Source organism: Rhamphochromis sp. 'chilingali', assembly GCF_963969265.1.
Source record: "Rhamphochromis sp. 'chilingali' genome assembly, chromosome: 1".
Classification (NCBI taxonomy): Eukaryota; Metazoa; Chordata; class Actinopteri; order Cichliformes; family Cichlidae; genus Rhamphochromis; species Rhamphochromis sp. 'chilingali'.
This window is the reverse complement of record NC_137929.1, coordinates 54,385,206-54,402,951: the sequence shown is the minus strand read 5'-3', so window position 1 is coordinate 54,402,951 and position 17,746 is coordinate 54,385,206. Positions and strand designations below refer to the sequence as shown.

Sequence of the window (17,746 nt, the reverse complement as noted above, 5' to 3'; positions counted from 1 at the left end):
TTTTGTTTTAAGGCGGTTTTTCCCGAAGTCGCAAAAGTATGACGTCACACATTCTGATTGGTCACTTGCAATGTTGAACCTGGAAGAACATTTTCATGATGATGTGGGAACAACACCAACATGACGATATCAGATCGTTCCATTTACTTTCATTTAGTCATGAGAGAAGTATTTTACCGGGAGAGAAAATGGAAGAGGAAAAAATTATGAGGCTGCCAGAGGAACAACATTTGAAAGGAAGTTGAAACAAAGCACAGAAAAGAGAAGCTGAACTAAAAGTGACTGATGGTAAAATGTACTGACTTTAAATAAAACAAACTGTTGCACTGCTTTATTACAAAATAGAATTTTTATAAGTAAGGTTACTATTATACAGGACATCGAAATACATAAAAAAATGTTTTTCCATAGTGTATAACAATGGAGAGTAAATATATTATGGGATAGGAACTACTTTTTCCACCTATCATAGTGATAGACGTAATACGGCCGTATAAATGCGTTACAGCTCACTCAGTTGATGACAGTAAGCGGAGTCTCATGTGGTTTTAGTTCAGCTCCAGAAACAGACGGTTTGTGACACATGGGGCAAGGCCACAAACCTTGTCAAACATAAACAAAAGCAAATGATATAAATTATTAAATCATAGTAATTTAAATGATAAATTATGTATCTCTGCTGTGGCATAACCAACCATTACTTAAATCTATGGTACTTCCCCAGTAAAATCTACAAATTCACTGTTTGGCTATAGTTGGTTATTATCTCTGGGAGCTACTTTGACCATGAGCCAATGGAATCTAAATTCCTGTCATTTTCATGGTCATCTCTTGTTGACGGGGGCTAGAACTGGAACAAAGAACCAATCTTGGATGTAAAACTACAACTGTTAGAGACACCACTATATAAACCATCCATCCATTCACTTCCGCTTATCCTTTTCAGGGTCGCGGGGGGCGCTGGAGCCAGCTGTCATAGGGCGATAGGCGGGGTACAGCCTGGACAGGTTGCCAGTCTGTCGCAGGGCCAACACACAGGGACAGACAACCATTCGCACTCACATTCATTCACACATTGTGGCAATTTGGATTATCCAATTAACCTATCCCCACAAGCTGCATGTCTTTGGGCGGTGGGAGGAAGGCCGGAGTACCCGGAGGGAACCCACGCAAACACGGGGAGAACATGCAAACTCCACACAGAAAGACCCCGGCCTGATGGTGGAATTGAACTCAGGACCTTCTTGCTGTGCGGCAACAGTGCTAACCACTGTGCCACCGTGCTGCCTCACTATATAAACCATTAAACTTTTTTTTTTTTTTTTAGCATTTTACTTATTTTGAAACTGCAGTTCTTATCAAAACATGGACAACCATAATGGCCAGTGCTCTTATAGAATATGGCTTTAGATTAAGAGCAACTTTAGATTAATGCACCGACTTGAATTCTTGAATCCATGAACCTTTACTGAAAGGATCTGAGGCTTTAAGAGGATTGTAGGGTAAAAACCATGGTATTAGAGCAATGGCAGAAAGGGTTCCTAAATTCTGACCTATGATGCTTGCTGGTTTCCTATAATAATGGTTGAATTTGTGGCATCATTTTAAACCTTCTTTGGTATTGGTCAATGTTTTAGTCAGATAACTTATAATCTACTTTTTATCAGTTCTTTTTTTGTTAGATTGTTTTCTAATCTTCACTAATGCTTATTGAACCCCCTGACATTTGGTTCTGTTGAGGATTAATGTTATTCCTCCTCCAAGCTGAAGATCAGGTGGTGTTATGTAATAAACAAATATATGCATATGAATCTGCAGGCAGGGGACAAGTTTGTTGGTACTGAACGCTTGCTGTTTTCTGTTTGTTTCTTGAGGTTAAATGATCAATCACATTTGACCAGTTTGGTTCCATGGAAATAGATGGTCCATGTAGAGGCAAAAGGGGGAAGATATCCTTAAATTCACTGGTTATTAAAATCTTGGTCCAGATATTGGCTGCATCACAAGACACTAAGTCAACAGACAGTCCAGTGGTTTCGCAAAGTGGGAGATTTGTCTTTCAAGAAATTTACACAAAAATTAGCCCACCAAATTTTATTAGCTTGCCAGAGAGGTGGAACCTCTGCAAAGAACAGACCGACTAAAATGTGGATGAGGGTTCAGTCCACTCTTTAAACTGCAAAACAGAACATTACCACTGATGGAAGATGTGGTCTTTAAGTGCTTCTCTGTTACAGTGCACTCAGAAGCATGTTTTCACATCAGGATTTGTCATGATTTATAGTCGCTTAGAGATCTATTCTATGATGTTCAGCTTCATATTTTTCTACTTGGACTCTACATTTCCTTTGCCAATTCACAGTTCAAAATAGTCCTTATTCACTTATACACTGCAGTGGTGCAGCCCCTAAATTTGTCCTTTGACTGTAACAAGATGCTGTCTGTCTGTCAAGGAATGTATGGAGAAATTAATAGTTATGTCGTCCTGTTGCAATTTAATTAGATTTAAAGGTTTTGCTAGAGGCATATTATTCAAAAACGAACCAGAGAAGTTTGCTTATACAAATGTAGGGTGCGCTGGAACATTTAATGGGCACATTCCTTTCATATTTGAGCCTCTTTCAGTTTGTCAACATCTGAAAAAGCCCCCTTTGAATTAAAAGACAGGGCTGCTGTGAAAGAAAAATCAAACGCAGAAGGAAACAGAGAGCGAGCGATGTGACCGATGTACTGTGAAATGTGCAGGAAGGTAGAAAGATAGCAGCTAGAAAGTTGTCGGTTCAATTCCCCTGCATGAAAACAGGAGCAGTCAGGCAGTGTGTGATAAACAAAGCAAGCACTGCACTTCCTCGCCCACAGGCTCATCTGCTGCCTCTCGTTCATTAATTCTCTCAGGCTCTCTGCTGAGAGTTTTGTCTGGTTGTCTTGATGGGAGCGTGGCTGTTGTCTCATTATTGGACATCGGATGACTTTGAGCGGACTAACTAGCTTCTGAAGTGCGATTGTTACCCCGACACATCAGAACAGAAAAGTACAAACTGTGTCTGATTTTGGTGCAGCTACGCCTCCAGCATTAACACAATGAGGAAAACATTTACTGACCCTTCCAGCTAATATGAATGACATTTGAATTTTCATCTACTATTACTTTAGTTCTTTAGCTGTGATGGAGCAGACAAGTTTTGTGGCTGGCACAAAGAGATGATCTAGTGTGGCTGCCTCATTCATATACTTTAATATGCTTAATCACCAGGCCGCTCTCATTCCAGGGCATTGAAAAAGTAGTTTTGACATCCCAACTCCATCAGTTTGTCCATTTTCTAATCCACTTATGCAATTCAGGGTCACAAGGGTTTGGCACATATCGAAAGATGTCACTGGGTGGCAAGCATTTCACACCCTAAAAGGATGCTAGTCTAAATATATGCTGGTTGTACTTAATTGGCCATACGTGTAAAACCTACCTGAGTATTCCTTCATACTGAAAACTAACCAAGTAATTCTTAGTACCTAAAACTGGGCTGTCTTTAGTACCTGAACCCAACCAAGTAGCTCTTATTGCCTAAAAATAACTATTTATTGAGTAGTTCTTACTGCCTAAACCAAATGAACAAGTTAAAGTAAAAGCAAATGCAAATTAAACAAATCAGTTACTGCAATAAAAAATAAAACAAAGCACAAAACAGGACATAAACTAAGGTCTTATCACCCTTTCATCTTTGTAACGTGCCGATTGTAGGTACACAAATAAACAATTTCATTCTATTTTCCAAGGTTATTATGAATATTGATGGTATTCTGTCTTCCTTGTATGACTGCTCCTTTTCATTCAAAATTATCTTAAAATTATTTGAAGTCTTACTTATTTCATGTAGCTGATTCATGTTTCACTGTGTGTCTGGCTGTCTTTTTTCTTTCCGTCTCCCTTCATTCCTTTCTGTCTTTGCCCTGAAGCATCACAGGAAGCAGCAGGCCAAAATTTACAAAACCGAAGGAAAGCATTGGGCAAACATCAGAATCAGCTCAACCCCAAATGGCTTTTTTGTCCTAACATAATCTGGCACAATGCCCTTATCACAAATTTAATCATCAAAAACTGACATGGTTCAGAGATTTGCAGAATAGCCTTGGCCTCCTTCCGGGGACAGTCCCTGTGGGGGCTTCATGTACCAGAAAAAACAGTCACATCTAATTAGATGTCGAATACAAGGTTCGATTGAAACAGCTGCAGCTGTTGTTTATGCTATCTCTAACACCGGTAGAGAATCAGTCAGGAGAGCAGGTGGTCCAGTCGGAACAAGAATAACAGTGCAGAGTCGATTATCTGTTAGTCCTTCAGGTGAGGAATTAAAAAACATACAGACTTTTGCAGAATTTAGCCTTTAGTCAGATGGAAGCATTCAGTCAGGATTTGATTGTTTGGATTACAGCAGGATTTATTGAATTCAAAGAAACCTTATTTCTGGAGGGGATCACAAACCTTTTGGAGTCTGATTTACTCTAGTGTAATGCACATTGGCAGCAGTATCAAACACAAGCACCAACCCATGGCTGTAACATAAAAGCCAATGTGGATGTGCTGAAAGCTGCACTTTCTCAAATGTTAACTTGAGACAGGCTGTAAAAATGAGTTAATCCCCATAGGCTCCCATTTTTAAATGTCCAGCTTTATTGCAGAAATAAGCAAATTTACAGCTAGGTACAAAAAGTAATTACTGTAGCTAATTTCCTCCTTCATAAAAACTCTATATTTTTTCTGGATACTGGAGTTATGGGGAAATCTGATTTGATTGAGCAATATCCTGATGCAGGTGTCTGTATCTGCTAGCTGTCTATTAGGCTTCACCTTTGGGTGGCTGTAGCTCAGGTTGTAGAGCAGGTCAACTACAAATCGGAAGGTTGGTGGTTCTGCTGGAGTCTGCATGCCAAATATCCTTGGGCAAGATACTATCTCCAAGTTGCTCTCTAGTGTATCCATTGGAGTATGAATGTGTGTGGATGTTAGATGGAGTACTTACATAGGAGTGTAGAAAATAGTGCTTGTGTTAATGGGTGCATGAGGCAAGTTGTGAAAAGTGCCTTGAGTGCTCAGAGTAGAAAAGCGCTATATAAGAACCAATCCATTTACAATTTACCTAAACTGGACCCGTGGACCATATTTGTGTTGTTTTCTCTATGTGTCTTTCCATTGCACACATATAGTTTTTGGATGTAATTTGCCAGCATCACCATCTGGTCAAAGTGTGGTAAGTAATATGTAGACGTGTAGTCAAGACCGCCTAAACCAATACCAAGACCAGAGGGTATCGAGACCAAGACAAAGTCGAGACAAGACAAAAGCGTCTTTAAACTGCTGCCAAATGCCGCTTCGTTTACGGGTGTCAGGCATATTTATGTGTTTTGGTTTTGCACAGCCCTCCTCACCGCTGTCTACTGTCTACCTCACTTACTGAGAGGACAGAAGCACGCTCCACTCTAGCTGAGCCACTGTGTGAGAGCTGAGCAGCGAAAGGAAATTAAGTGAGAAGGGGTTATTTTACACATGGATTAGTAAAGTAATCTTTCAGTTTTTTGCTTTTTTTAAATTCTTTGCATGGTTTCATTTGTATTGCCATTAAAATTGAGGCATGTGCAGAACATCAGTGTCTGATAGACATGAATCTACAGATGTTGACTGCCCCTCGGCACCAGCTGCTGCCCCCGCTGATGCTCACACATAGAGAACTGAATCTGATTGTACTGATCATGTGTACAATCTGTCCGTCTGCAGCTCTCCGGGCAGATGGCGTCTCTCCATGTCTGATGTTTCAGGGACAGCGGCTCAGATGCTCACAAGTCGCTTTGTCTCTGCGTGTATCCTCACATGACTCAATGAATCCTGAGAAGCTCAGTGCTCCCACGGCCTTATCTGCTCTCATTGATGACATGTAAAAATTCAATTATAAAGGAACATCGCGGATAAAGGAGGAAAAAGACGATTATATGGTTATATAACAACAGTAGGCAAGAAAAACACAAGATCGGACAGGAATTAGCAGCAGAGTTTTTACTGCGGTTGCCATTTTTCCTTTAATTAGTCTGAAAAAACTTGAACGTTGTTTAATAGATATGACCTGCTTTTGGTGTCATCAGTGCAGAAAAAATGTGGTAGATTCGAACCGTAAAGAGAGACCCAGAGGGAGAAATAAGAGGCAAAGATACATCAGGTAAAACACATGAAAATGTTTTTAAAAATAACCTTTAGCATCAAATTAAAACACACAGGCATCATACATATATCATACTTCTACAGTTTAATTAGCTGCAGAATAAATATTCACAAACCTGTTTAGAAACCAAAGGAAATAATCAAACCAGTTTTTGGAGACTTTATTGTTGACAAAATCGGGAGAGATGTCAGGGTATGTTTGGAGCATAGGACCTCTACACATGGGGTTTGGACAAGTAAATATAGGGACCGATTTTCCATATTTGCAGGTGAATTTACCAGGAGAAACTCTTTTCAAAGATTTTCATTTTGACATTTGAATCCACACACCAGCACTGATATGGAGTCACAGGCAGGGAGCAGGTGTCAGAAAGTTGCTGAGCTGAAAAGAGACTACAGCTACAGCACAATATGATTTTTTTGAGTCAAAACTCAAAGTGATGGAGGTGTAAAGTAAACTACACAATCAAAGTTCCTTACTTGTTTCTTTTTCTTTCTTTCTTTCTTGACACCTTGGACCCAGTTATGTAGTTGTTCCACCTGCTAGTCATTTTTAAGCTTGTGGAGCCATTTGTCTGAGTTGGTTGTAGTCTGAAGTCAATATTTTGGCTAAATGTTACATCAAGAGGGCTTTATGTGTAACAAACTGAATGTTATGAGAGTCATACATTTACAATTAAAACAAAGCATCTTAAGCAACAGTTGGGCTCACATCAACCGTAACACTGAAAAATTGTGGCATCTTTAATGGAATGAGCCGATTGTGTTTGAGTGAAAAAAGAAAAAGAAAAGAAAGCTGATCTCAGTGTTACAAAAGTATTGTGTATAGTCAGGATCACAAATAAAACCACTGCATTAAACAACAACCCTTCCATTTTTTTTTCTGTATTTGGGATAATGACTACATTTTGAGAACTTGGACAAGAACAGGACAGATGAAACACTTGGAAAAAGCTGAAGCCATAAACCAACGTGAAAGCCAACATATCCCAGGTGTTCATGTGGGGTTTATGATGATGATGTTGTTGTTGTTGTTGTTGTTGTTGTTGTTGTTGTTTTGTAAAACAGTAAATTTAAACAATCTTTTGAAAACAATAATAATTAATATGCATTTTTTGTTTCCTAGTAAATTGCTAATGAGAAGAAAGCAGGCATGAAATGCAAAACCTTGGCCTGAACCTTTTTCGAAGTGTGGTAGGTCAAAGACTGCACACTTTCGGAGCGGGAGTCGCAATTCGATTCGATTCCCGCCTGGGGCATCTGTCTCCAGTAAGGGTCCTAAAGGCTAGATCCCCCATGCTAAGCAAGCCTACCGCAGACATGAGCGAGAGAGATAAATATGAAGCCTTGATCAACAAGGTCCGGGCCAGGTGTTGAGGAACCAGGTCAACCCGATGAGAAATGGATTACTGGAACAAGAAGGCATCAGTGGGCAAGAGACGAAAACAGGGCATTGTTGGAATACTACTACGCAAATAACGGAAGGTGTTACATGAATAGGATGAGGGACCTATGGAATCTTCAAGAGCCAAAATCCACATTGATGGTGAAACAATTATTAGCTCATTGTTCAAACATTCAGAAGAAGGGACTGCTCACAGCTAGAGATTGACAAGGTACAACACACATGCTATGGCAAGGGCGAGTCAGGACAACAACTCATAGAAAAAAACACCTGTAGTGATCGATGTAGCGGTTCCAAATGACAGCAACATCAGGAAGAAGGAACATGAAAAGTTTGAGAAATACCAAGGGCTCAGAGAAGAGCTTGAGAAGATGTAGAGGTTGATGGTAACAGTGGTCCCAGTGTTAGTCAGAGCACTAGGTGCGGTGACTCCCAAGCTAGGTGAGTTGCTCCAGCAGATCCCAGGAACAACATTGGAGGTCTCTGTCCAGAAGAGCGCAGTCCTAGGAACAGCTAAGATACTGCGCAGGACCCTCAAGCTCCCAGGCCTCTGGTAGAGGACCCGAGCTTGAAGGATAGACCATCCGCAGGGGCGAGAGGGGAATTTTCTTTTATATATCATCATGGGTGCATGCTCTAGCTCATGTATTTTTTCCCTTTTCTTTTCATCTATCCTTTGCCCTCTTGTTGCAGGGGAAGTGTGTCTTTTTTAAACAACACAAAAAAACTCAAAAAACAAACAGCTGAGACAGTTAAGGCTGGATGCCCGGTTAATTATCTATGATGGTGGAGAAGATACAAAGGGAGAGAGTTTAGTGGGTGGTGTAGAATTTCTGCAGCAATTTCAGAGAAAATTAACCTCAGAAATAGAACGAGTTTAATGTGTTTGTGATGAGAAGCAGACAAAAGAAGAAAGCAATGTTCTTCTTCATATACATAAAAACACAAAAATAAAATGGGAAAGATAGTAAGGGACGTAATCATACTATATTTGTGCCTTTATGAGTTAAATGGTAACACTGCATTAAATTTTTAGGGTGAGTAATCGGTGAACAGAAACATTTTTACCTGTATAGCAATGCCCTGCGATAGCGATAATAAAAAAAAAGACTCCATATGCCCAACAGACAATGCTTAATGAAATTCCTCAACTTAAGACACTGAATGATGCTGGATCCGAAAATAGCATTTGGTGCCTTAAGTTGGGAAAAAGCTAAACTATCCAACTTTATCAAGAGTAAATCCAAGGCAGGCAAAATGCACACACTTGCTTAACTTTTGCCTCCAGTGCCTCCTGGCACACAGACAGCAACATAAGTTGCATTTGTATAACTTAGTTTAGTGGAAGTTTTCTGTTATGTATTCATGAGAACTTTTACAGCCAAACATGTTTCTTCTTGTCTATCTCCAGCCGACCTGTTGGTCAACACTCTGTGCCTCCCCTTCACCCTCGTCTACACCCTGCAGGGTGAGTGGAAATTTGGTAGCACACTTTGCTTCCTGCTGCCCTACGCCCAGGGGCTCACCGTGCATGTCTCCACTGTGACGCTCAACGTCATCGCACTGGACCGCCACAGGTGGGTGACACTTAAAGAAAATGTAATCTGTATTCACGATCTTCCTGGTGAGCTACCTGTTTCACCTGCTTCATAACCAGAGACGGGCACATTGGATTCTAATTGTGTTTATATCACTATTATCTGTGGTTTGGGTATCTGTGGACAATTGATGACAGTGCATAATGTTGGAAACAGGCAAGTCCATCAAACAAAAAGAAGAAGTCAAAGAGAGTTTTTTTTTCTACTTTGTATGGTCTGACGTGACAGTAAACAGATTTTCAATCTATACTTATATGATTCGTTTGACTTTATGGATAAAGTCCATAGGTATCCATGGTACTGGTACTGGTTAGTCAGTAGATCCACCTCCACACAAGTAGGTTTGATGGCTCATTTAAGCCATTTCTTTTTTTTTTTTCATGTGTTAGAATGGCACCGTGTTCCTGTTTTCCCCATTGTCCAGATTACTTCCTTATCTTGGAGATCCAGTTTTCTTCAGCTGCTTCGCACGTTCAGATGAACTCCAACTCCACCGTCCTGGACTGCAGCTGCGAAGGCGGTCTTTGTTCTCTTGCAGAGTTCATCTTATGTGAACTGGAGGGCCACGCCAACGAGACCCTGAACAATGAGAACTGGTTCATGTAATCCTACGCAGAACTCACCAAGGCTGCAGCACAGAACAAAGAGTTGGAGTCCATCCACAGCTCGGCAAAAGCAGCTCTTCTGTTGCTTAGTTATGTTTGTCAAAAGGTTCTTTTCAATACTTGCAGAGGAGAAATTTGGAAACTTTTGCAAACAAATGTTTTCAAGCACAAAAAGAATTTAAATCCTTATAAAATACTGCAAACAGAAATAAAACCTGTCAAACTTAACAAAGAAGATCAATGTACTTTATGACTAAGTAATAACATTCTTTGCACTTTGCACTTTGGGTTTACTGCCAATTAGAAAATCTTGGCTGTTGTTTTTAATCACTCTGAACTACATTTCAAATGGTTGAAACAGAGTGCAGTATCATCCCAGTGAATGAAAAGTTATATAACATCCACAGCGAGGTACACCTCATTTGGAGGTAACGTTCAGAAGGGAATGGGGTGGAAATGAGATAACCCCACCAATACTCTATATATACAGATGTATGTAGCTGGAGATTATTATTGCACGTTGACTGTCCCTTATTCTCAGGGAAAGGATACAGCTAGATTACCGTGCTCTGATGGCCATCGTAATCAATTAACTTCACATTTTCACATCTATCCTGTTTTCTACATGACGTTTCTCAGATCTTTTGTGAAAATGCAATCAGTTTGTGCTCCCCTGCAGATTTTCACCTCCTCGCTGTGAGCTGACGTCATATTAATGACAAATCTAAAATCCATTTCCACCTTAATACACCTGGCCCAGAGAAAAGAGGATTACAGTGAAGATTCTCTGACTCTGTCATACCGCCACTGCACCGCTAACGGCACAATTAGACTTTGGCTGCCTGCTGTTTTGGCAGTTGGAGTGTAGGTGTTAAGTGCAGTGATGCAGTGACTTTAGAATGAACAACAGATTATTCATTTTAACCTCTATAAGCCTGCAGACTGGCTTTTAACTCTTTAAAGCCTGAACCATGAAATCATTGTCTGTAAAGGGTTAAGCACTGAAATGTTGCTTGCATGAACTGGTGGATAAACCATTACAGACATCTAAAAACTATAATATAGATTTATTTATTTTTGGTAATGGCCAACACTTGTTAATTAAGAGCAACTGTGGCACCAATCTTGCTATACGTGGTGGTGTATATGTATACACATGTTAGGATGTTCCTGTGGCTGTCATCAGTATCTACAGGCAACAGGCCATTATGCTTATTTTCTCTCCACCACCTGTCCAAAGATTGCAAACAGACGAACGAATCTCTCCTCTGCATGTAAAGCAGATTTTCATTTGCTTATTTGTTTTTTGGGCAGATGGTTCCTGACAAACAAATTTACAAAAGATCACTTTTCAAGATCCAAGCATCTGTGCTCTTTGTTTTTTTTTCTTTTGTTTGTTTTTTTGAGAAAACATCAAGAGAGTCAAATCAACCTCATTTAGTCAGTCTACAGACTTGTTTGATGCACTTTAGTGTCCACTCTTCTGATTTGAATATGATATTGCTTTAAAACTTTGCTCTCCTGCTACAGCCCTACGGTCCTGTTAGCAAAGATTCAAGCTGCAAGAGTAGCTCTCCATGATTTATCAAACACTTGGCCTGGCAGCTCTTAGCAGCTCCTCAGTTCATCTTCTGTACGAAACAAGACTAGTTTGCGTAAAGCCAGGTTACCTGTGATTGGCTGCCCCCTTGTGCGCTTAAGATGACCATATAAGGGAGTACTTGTACATACTCTGACCTCATTATTTCAAACTTTGACTATGAGCCTCCACCCCAGTAACAATATATATACATATGACAGAAAATAGCTACCTTAACCCTTTAAAACCGGTCGGAGCGGGTACGCTCAGTTTTGTGTAACTATTTTTAAATCCCTGTAGATCCGGAACCAGTTAAGATAGCACAATAATTCTTTTGTATATGAAACTGGAGGAGTTGTACTTACATTTTATGTCATCAGCTTGTCCTAAGTCACAGTTTCCTTCCACATATAGCTTTGCAAAAACAGCATAAAAAGCATTTGCAGCAACAAAAACATAATATTCCAGAAACACGCTTTGCCGATTCGATCAGCTGTTCGTAACACTTCCTACTTTGGAATAGACGTCAGCGCGAACTATAGTGTGTCCACCATGACCTGGCCAAAACCGGAAGTGATGTCATTTTTGTGGAAAATGTAGTTGTTGTTTTTTTGTTTTTTTACCTTCGGGACCTTATAAGCCTGCACTGGTGTTGCTTGACTTCATGCTTGTCTGAATAGTTTCTAGGATGCTTAGAACTCAAATTGCCGGAAATAGTTTATTTTGATGCAAATGCTGTTTTTTTCCCCCGCAAATTTGCATTATAATATTTATTTTTGTTTTTCCAGCAGTATATAAAAATTGGTGTATCTCAAAAACAAAACTATGAAGACACTCAAAATACATTTCCTGTTGTTAGAAACTATTTTGTGCAACTTTTTTGTATTTACAGTTTTGCGGGACAAACCTCTTTAATTTCTTTACCTACAAATATATGTAAAAAAAAACAAAAACAAAAACGATTTTTAATTTTTTGTAGTTTATTGCAGTTTGTTGCAATTAATGTAGTTATTATAGACTTAACGCATACATATTATTAAAGTTTGGGCTATAATGGTTGTATTCATGTATACTTGGGAGCAACTTGAAATGCTCCCAAAAATGTCACTGCAGCATGTAAAAATATAAAGATAACTCTGGCGGACTTGGTTCTATGGTAGGTCTTAAAGGGTTAAAGAAAACGTTTCCTCTACATGGTGAATGATGACCAACTAGACCAACTTTATTTAAAGGCTGTATGAATAAGGGTGTTAAATTTGCTGAAAGTACAAATGTGTCTGGCGTCCTTCTTTAGTTAAAACTAACTCACCATGTAAATTAATGTAGTATTGTTCAAAGAGAAATTTCTGAGTTCATGCTCTGTGCTTCAGCAGTATTTAATTAAACTTAATTAAATGTGATGTGCCCACAGAGTTCTTTCTTCTACCCACGCTACATTAAAGCTGTAACTTTAATGTAACTTTCATTATGTTTCATGCTGGATGTGCCAAAGCACAAAGCCCAAACAAAACCTCAGTGTCAGGATGCCTCAGCTGTAAACTTCATCCATAATGATTTCATGTTACACCCTGTTTTTGTTTTCTCTATCAGCAGGGATTGTAAAAGCTAAAATACGTTTTACCAGAAGTTTTTTATAATTTAATCTGGGCAGCAATAAACAGATGGCTGCCAAAATCACCACAGAGACCCACTAGACTTGTGCTGAGTATGTGAAACCACTGTACTCACTGGAGGCTTGATCAAGAAACTTGAGAGTCAGAGTAATGAGTTTCATTCTTTTATCCTTAAGTTTTTTCTTAAGTGTTAAGAGTTTCTTATTGACTTCCATATTCAGTAGATTAGAAAAGAGCCTCAGTTGTAACCAGCAAAACAAACACATTTGGAAATATGAGTTTTTTGCAATGCGGCTTACATTAATTGGTGAGTGGCCTTCACTACTGGCTTGTTGGGTGTTTTTTATGTTCATGAGTGTTGCTGATTTGACCACAAACAGAAAGATTTGCAGCATTGATTCTGGCTGTAAAGAAGGACTTGATCTTGGCCTACAAAAAAACTGCACAAACAATGCACCCAGTTTAGGGTTGGTGTTGCATGTTTTAGCTACTTGCTAGATGAGCCTGCTGAGAATTTTTCTTTGTCATCTTTGTTTACGCAGATTGTACATTACAGTCAGCATGACTTCCAAACTCACATATATGCTTACTTTTGTGGGGTTTCATTTTAAGTTTCCTCTAATATCAGCGGTCCCCAACCTCTGTTGTGCCACGGACCGGTTTATGTCCGACAATTTTCACGGACTGGTCTTTAAGGTGTCGCGGATAAATACAACAAAATAGAACCGGTACCAAAAAATATATATATCTTTTTAACACACGGGAAAAGACCAAGGGAAACCGAGTTAACGATAAAAACGATCAAAAACATAACGATAAAAACCCTGAAAACTATAAATTTTACACCCGAGCCTCAACTCTCGTGGCCTGGTACCAAACGACTCAAGGACCTGTACCGGTCCATGTCCCGGGGGTTGGGGACCGCTACTCTAAGGTAGTGTCAACCACACAAAAAGTGTTTATTGCTATACGATGACGTTGTTCTATCTGAGCAGTGTCGCTGCATAATTTTCTATCTTGGGTCTTGCACTTTGGCCAGCTTCAAAATGAGACTTTACTGACTAATGGGTGACATTATGGTGAGATTAAATCCATCTTTTATATTTCTAATCAATTTATTGTGGCCTCTTTTCATGGTCATTCAATCCATGAAAGGTTTGTGTAAATGCACTGATTAATTCAGAAATAGGGAAAATCCTGACAAAAGGCCTGAGAGATCCATTTGGCCTTTCAGCTGATCCATCTACTGTTCGTTTATTGTAAGGAAGGGAAAAAGGGAAAGAACAAAGCTGAGGTATGCCAAATTGCATTAAAAAAATGACTGAAAATTACTGGCAACAGGTCTCATGGAGTGATGATTCTGAATTTGAAGCTTTTGGTTCAAATCATCATCTTTATAAAACAGAGGAGGTCAGGAGCAGCAGTCAGTGTCTACAGCCATCTGTAAAACACAGTGGAGACTGTCGTTTGGGGCTGCTGTGTTGGGGATATGGTGAGAATTGATCAACTTTTGAATGCAGAAGGTTACTGTCAGATTTTGAAAACTTGTAAAAATAGCTACAAATGTTCCCCCTGAAAAGTAAGATTTTCTGAATAAAGTGTGACAAAACTTCCTGGTAATAACTAATGCAATCTAAAAATCAGGAAACTGATATAATATCAGTGGTTTTCTGTGTCCTGACCTGTTGAAAAAGAAACTATAAAGTGCGCCTCATGTGAACATTTCAAGTTTATATAAATATTTGGTATGCACCAATTTGCATTTCAGGTGTATCGTGTACCACCTGGAGACCAGGATGCGTAAGGACGTGTGTTTTACAGTGATAGCATTGACATGGGTGCTGAGTGCCATCCTGGCTAGCCCTCTTGCCATCTTCAGAGAGTACGGCTCTTTCACACTGGAGCCTGGACATACCATACAGGTATATGCAGTCACACACCTACAACACCATGTTTCTGAATCAAATATTTGTACAGATCGGCCCCCTCACTTCCCTCCTCATTCTTTCCCTTTGATCTTCCTGGTGCTGCTCACATCCCTCACGTTGCCTCCTCTTTTATCTCATCCTTCTTTCCTTCTTTTCTTTCCTTACATCCATTCCTCTCCAAACTCTTGTTTCCCACCTTATTCCTATTGTTCATAATCCCAGCCTCTCCAGTCACTGCAATCAAATGTAAACTATGTCAAAATTCTGATCTAGTCGCCAAAAGAATCCAATTTTTTAGTAACTTTTCTAAAGCTTTTGATCATATATCACATAATCTTGATTACCTTTGGATTGGAGCAAACATTGACTTGCCATTTTGTATGGACTTCTCATCTATTGGGAATACCCAAAGGGAAAAGAAAAAAAAAAACATTGCGCAGAAAAACTGTAATGGCAAAATGTGACTTCATTTTTAATGTTACATCTTCTAGTTTCTGGAGATTTGCCTTTTTAACCATGTGGCTAAAATTAAATCCAGTGACCTGTGGGATATTAAGAGGCTAACCTAACCATGGTATTTAAAGTGTACCTTCATGTAACACAGACTAAACTCAACCAAACATCCCATTCTGTCCTCTGTCATAGGCGTGTATGGAGAAATGGCCCGGGACAAACACAGATGGCACCATCTACAGCATCTCCATGCTTATCCTGCAGTATTTCCTCCCCCTGTCCATCATTTCCTTTGCCTACGCCCGCATCTGGTCCAAATTGCGTGGTCATGTCAGTCCAGCAGAGAGTGGTGTCAACAGCAGCGTCGCCTCCGAACGCCACCGCCGACGCCGCAAAACCACCAAGATGCTGGTGACCATGGTGGTGGTGTTTGCCGTGAGCTGGCTTCCCTTCCACGCCTTCCAGCTGGCCACTGATATTGACAGCGCGGTGCTGGACATGCGGGACTTCCGCCTGCTCTACACCGTCTTCCACGTGATTGCCATGTGCTCCACCTTTGCAAACCCACTACTTTACGGCTGGATGAACCGCAACTACCGCGCTGCCTTTCTCGCTGTCTTTAAATGTCGCAGTGGTGGCGAGAGGGAAAGGGGTGGCCGACTGGACAGCATTCATCCCGCTGGGGGAGGGGCAGGAGGGGGAGGCAGAAGGGCAAAGAAGATAGTCCTTGAAACGCAGGATGTGGTGTCTACATGCCTCAACGCCACTGATGTGTGAGATGCCGAAGAGGGATGGAGGAGAGGAAGACATGGAAGAGAAAGGAAGGAAAAGAATATTCTTTTGTCTCCCAGAGGACAAAAGATTGCACATGGAGACAGAAGAAAAGAAGACCTAAAGATGTGTGAGAAAATAGAAACGGCACGAGTGAGAGGGAGCCAATGGGGGGGATTAAAGAGCCCAAATATAGAGGAGAAGGCGGGGATGATTGGGGATTAGAAGAGGAAGAATGACAGGAGAAACGATGAGGAGCTGCTGAATGACTCAAAGTCTTCTTAAACAACTGAAACTGCATCTTTCTGAGGACATGACCTTGCTGTGATGGAAAATCCCCACACTGTAAAGACATGCTTTGAGGGTGAAATTGTGTTTGAAGGATCTGTGACACTTAAAAAAAGCGGGCAGGCCTGTATGGAGAACAGATTAAGTAGGCACATTTTTATGGACAAAAAAAAAAATTACCAAAAGAAATGGAGTTTAAAATCTAGTCAGCACAGGGCTTTTTCTCCATCTTCAATCCACAGATGAAACATGTAACTCAAAAATATAATTCACAGTGGTTTACAAATGTGCTCTCTTACAGAAAGCGTATGAATTTTTAGGCCACTGTTAAATCGATTAAAAGAAAAGCTGGGGGGGATACAATTTGGATGCATGATGCAAGCTTGAGAAATTTCAAACACTGTTATGAAAATGTGCATTTGCTGTGGATTATCTGAAAATAAGCCAGATTGGAGGAATGCAAAACAGAAAACACAGAGGTGGGCAAGAAGTAGATGTGGTCAAATTATTCATATTAGAAGGTAGATGCTTTGTTGCTATTTTTAATTTTTTTTAATTGGCGGAGAATAGAGAGCAAGGGAATCTGAGACAAGGGCCGAAGCTGTAACTGTGATAAAAGGATCAGTAGGAGAAAAAGACAAGAGTTAAATGTGGGATAATGAGGCAACATAAAAAACAAGGTATTTCAAATGAACTGTATCCAATTTAGAAAGAAACATCAGAGAAAGGATCCCTACTTTCAAGCTAACACACGAATGTTTGAATAAAATGAAAACTTGAGTGATTTACTTCCTTTTCTTTGATCACTTTATCACCTTACTGAAGCCATAAATTTATCACATTGCAATTTTTCCAGTTATACAGACACAAAGACCAGGTCGTTATTTTATGCTTCTAATATTAATCTTATTTTATTCATCTTTGCTCAGTCTACCAAGTCTTTTTTATTGAAACTCAATTACAGATGGAAGAAATATCATTAAAATATGATTGGCTACATTAAAGCAAAACTCATTAGGTAGATATGCCATTTTTCAATAACTTTAATGGATGCTTTGAATTCCAAATAACTTCCACAAGTGAATAGTTTATTCATAGACTTTTACATGGATTTAGGGCACTACGTTTGCCCTCCACCATGAATTTCTTTTTTAAAAGAAGCTCATCTTGTCACTTATACTGTTAAAATATGATCTTGATTCCTGAGTTCATAGCGCCACTGAATGTTTTGTGAGAAATCTTGTCAACCCTTCCAAACACAGTCTTACGGCAGTTTGTGAACTAGTCATGACTAGTAG

The 17,746-nt window shown here is 39.8% G+C and overlaps 1 protein-coding gene across 1 annotated transcript in view; it reads left to right on the top strand.

Annotated features, from left to right (window-relative positions):
- npy2rl (neuropeptide Y receptor Y2, like) overlaps positions 1-16,166 on the top strand; it is a gene marked incomplete at its 3' end in the record, with an annotated part of 84,552 nt that extends 68,386 nt beyond the window's left edge. The window contains exons 4-6 of the mRNA XM_080898774.1: positions 9,025-9,190; positions 14,777-14,930; positions 15,582-16,166. Coding sequence (XP_080754900.1) covers positions 9,025-9,190; positions 14,777-14,930; positions 15,582-16,166 — 905 coding nt within the window. The remainder of the gene's footprint in view (positions 1-9,024; positions 9,191-14,776; positions 14,931-15,581) is intronic.
- Between the last annotated feature and the right edge of the window lie 1,580 nt (positions 16,167-17,746).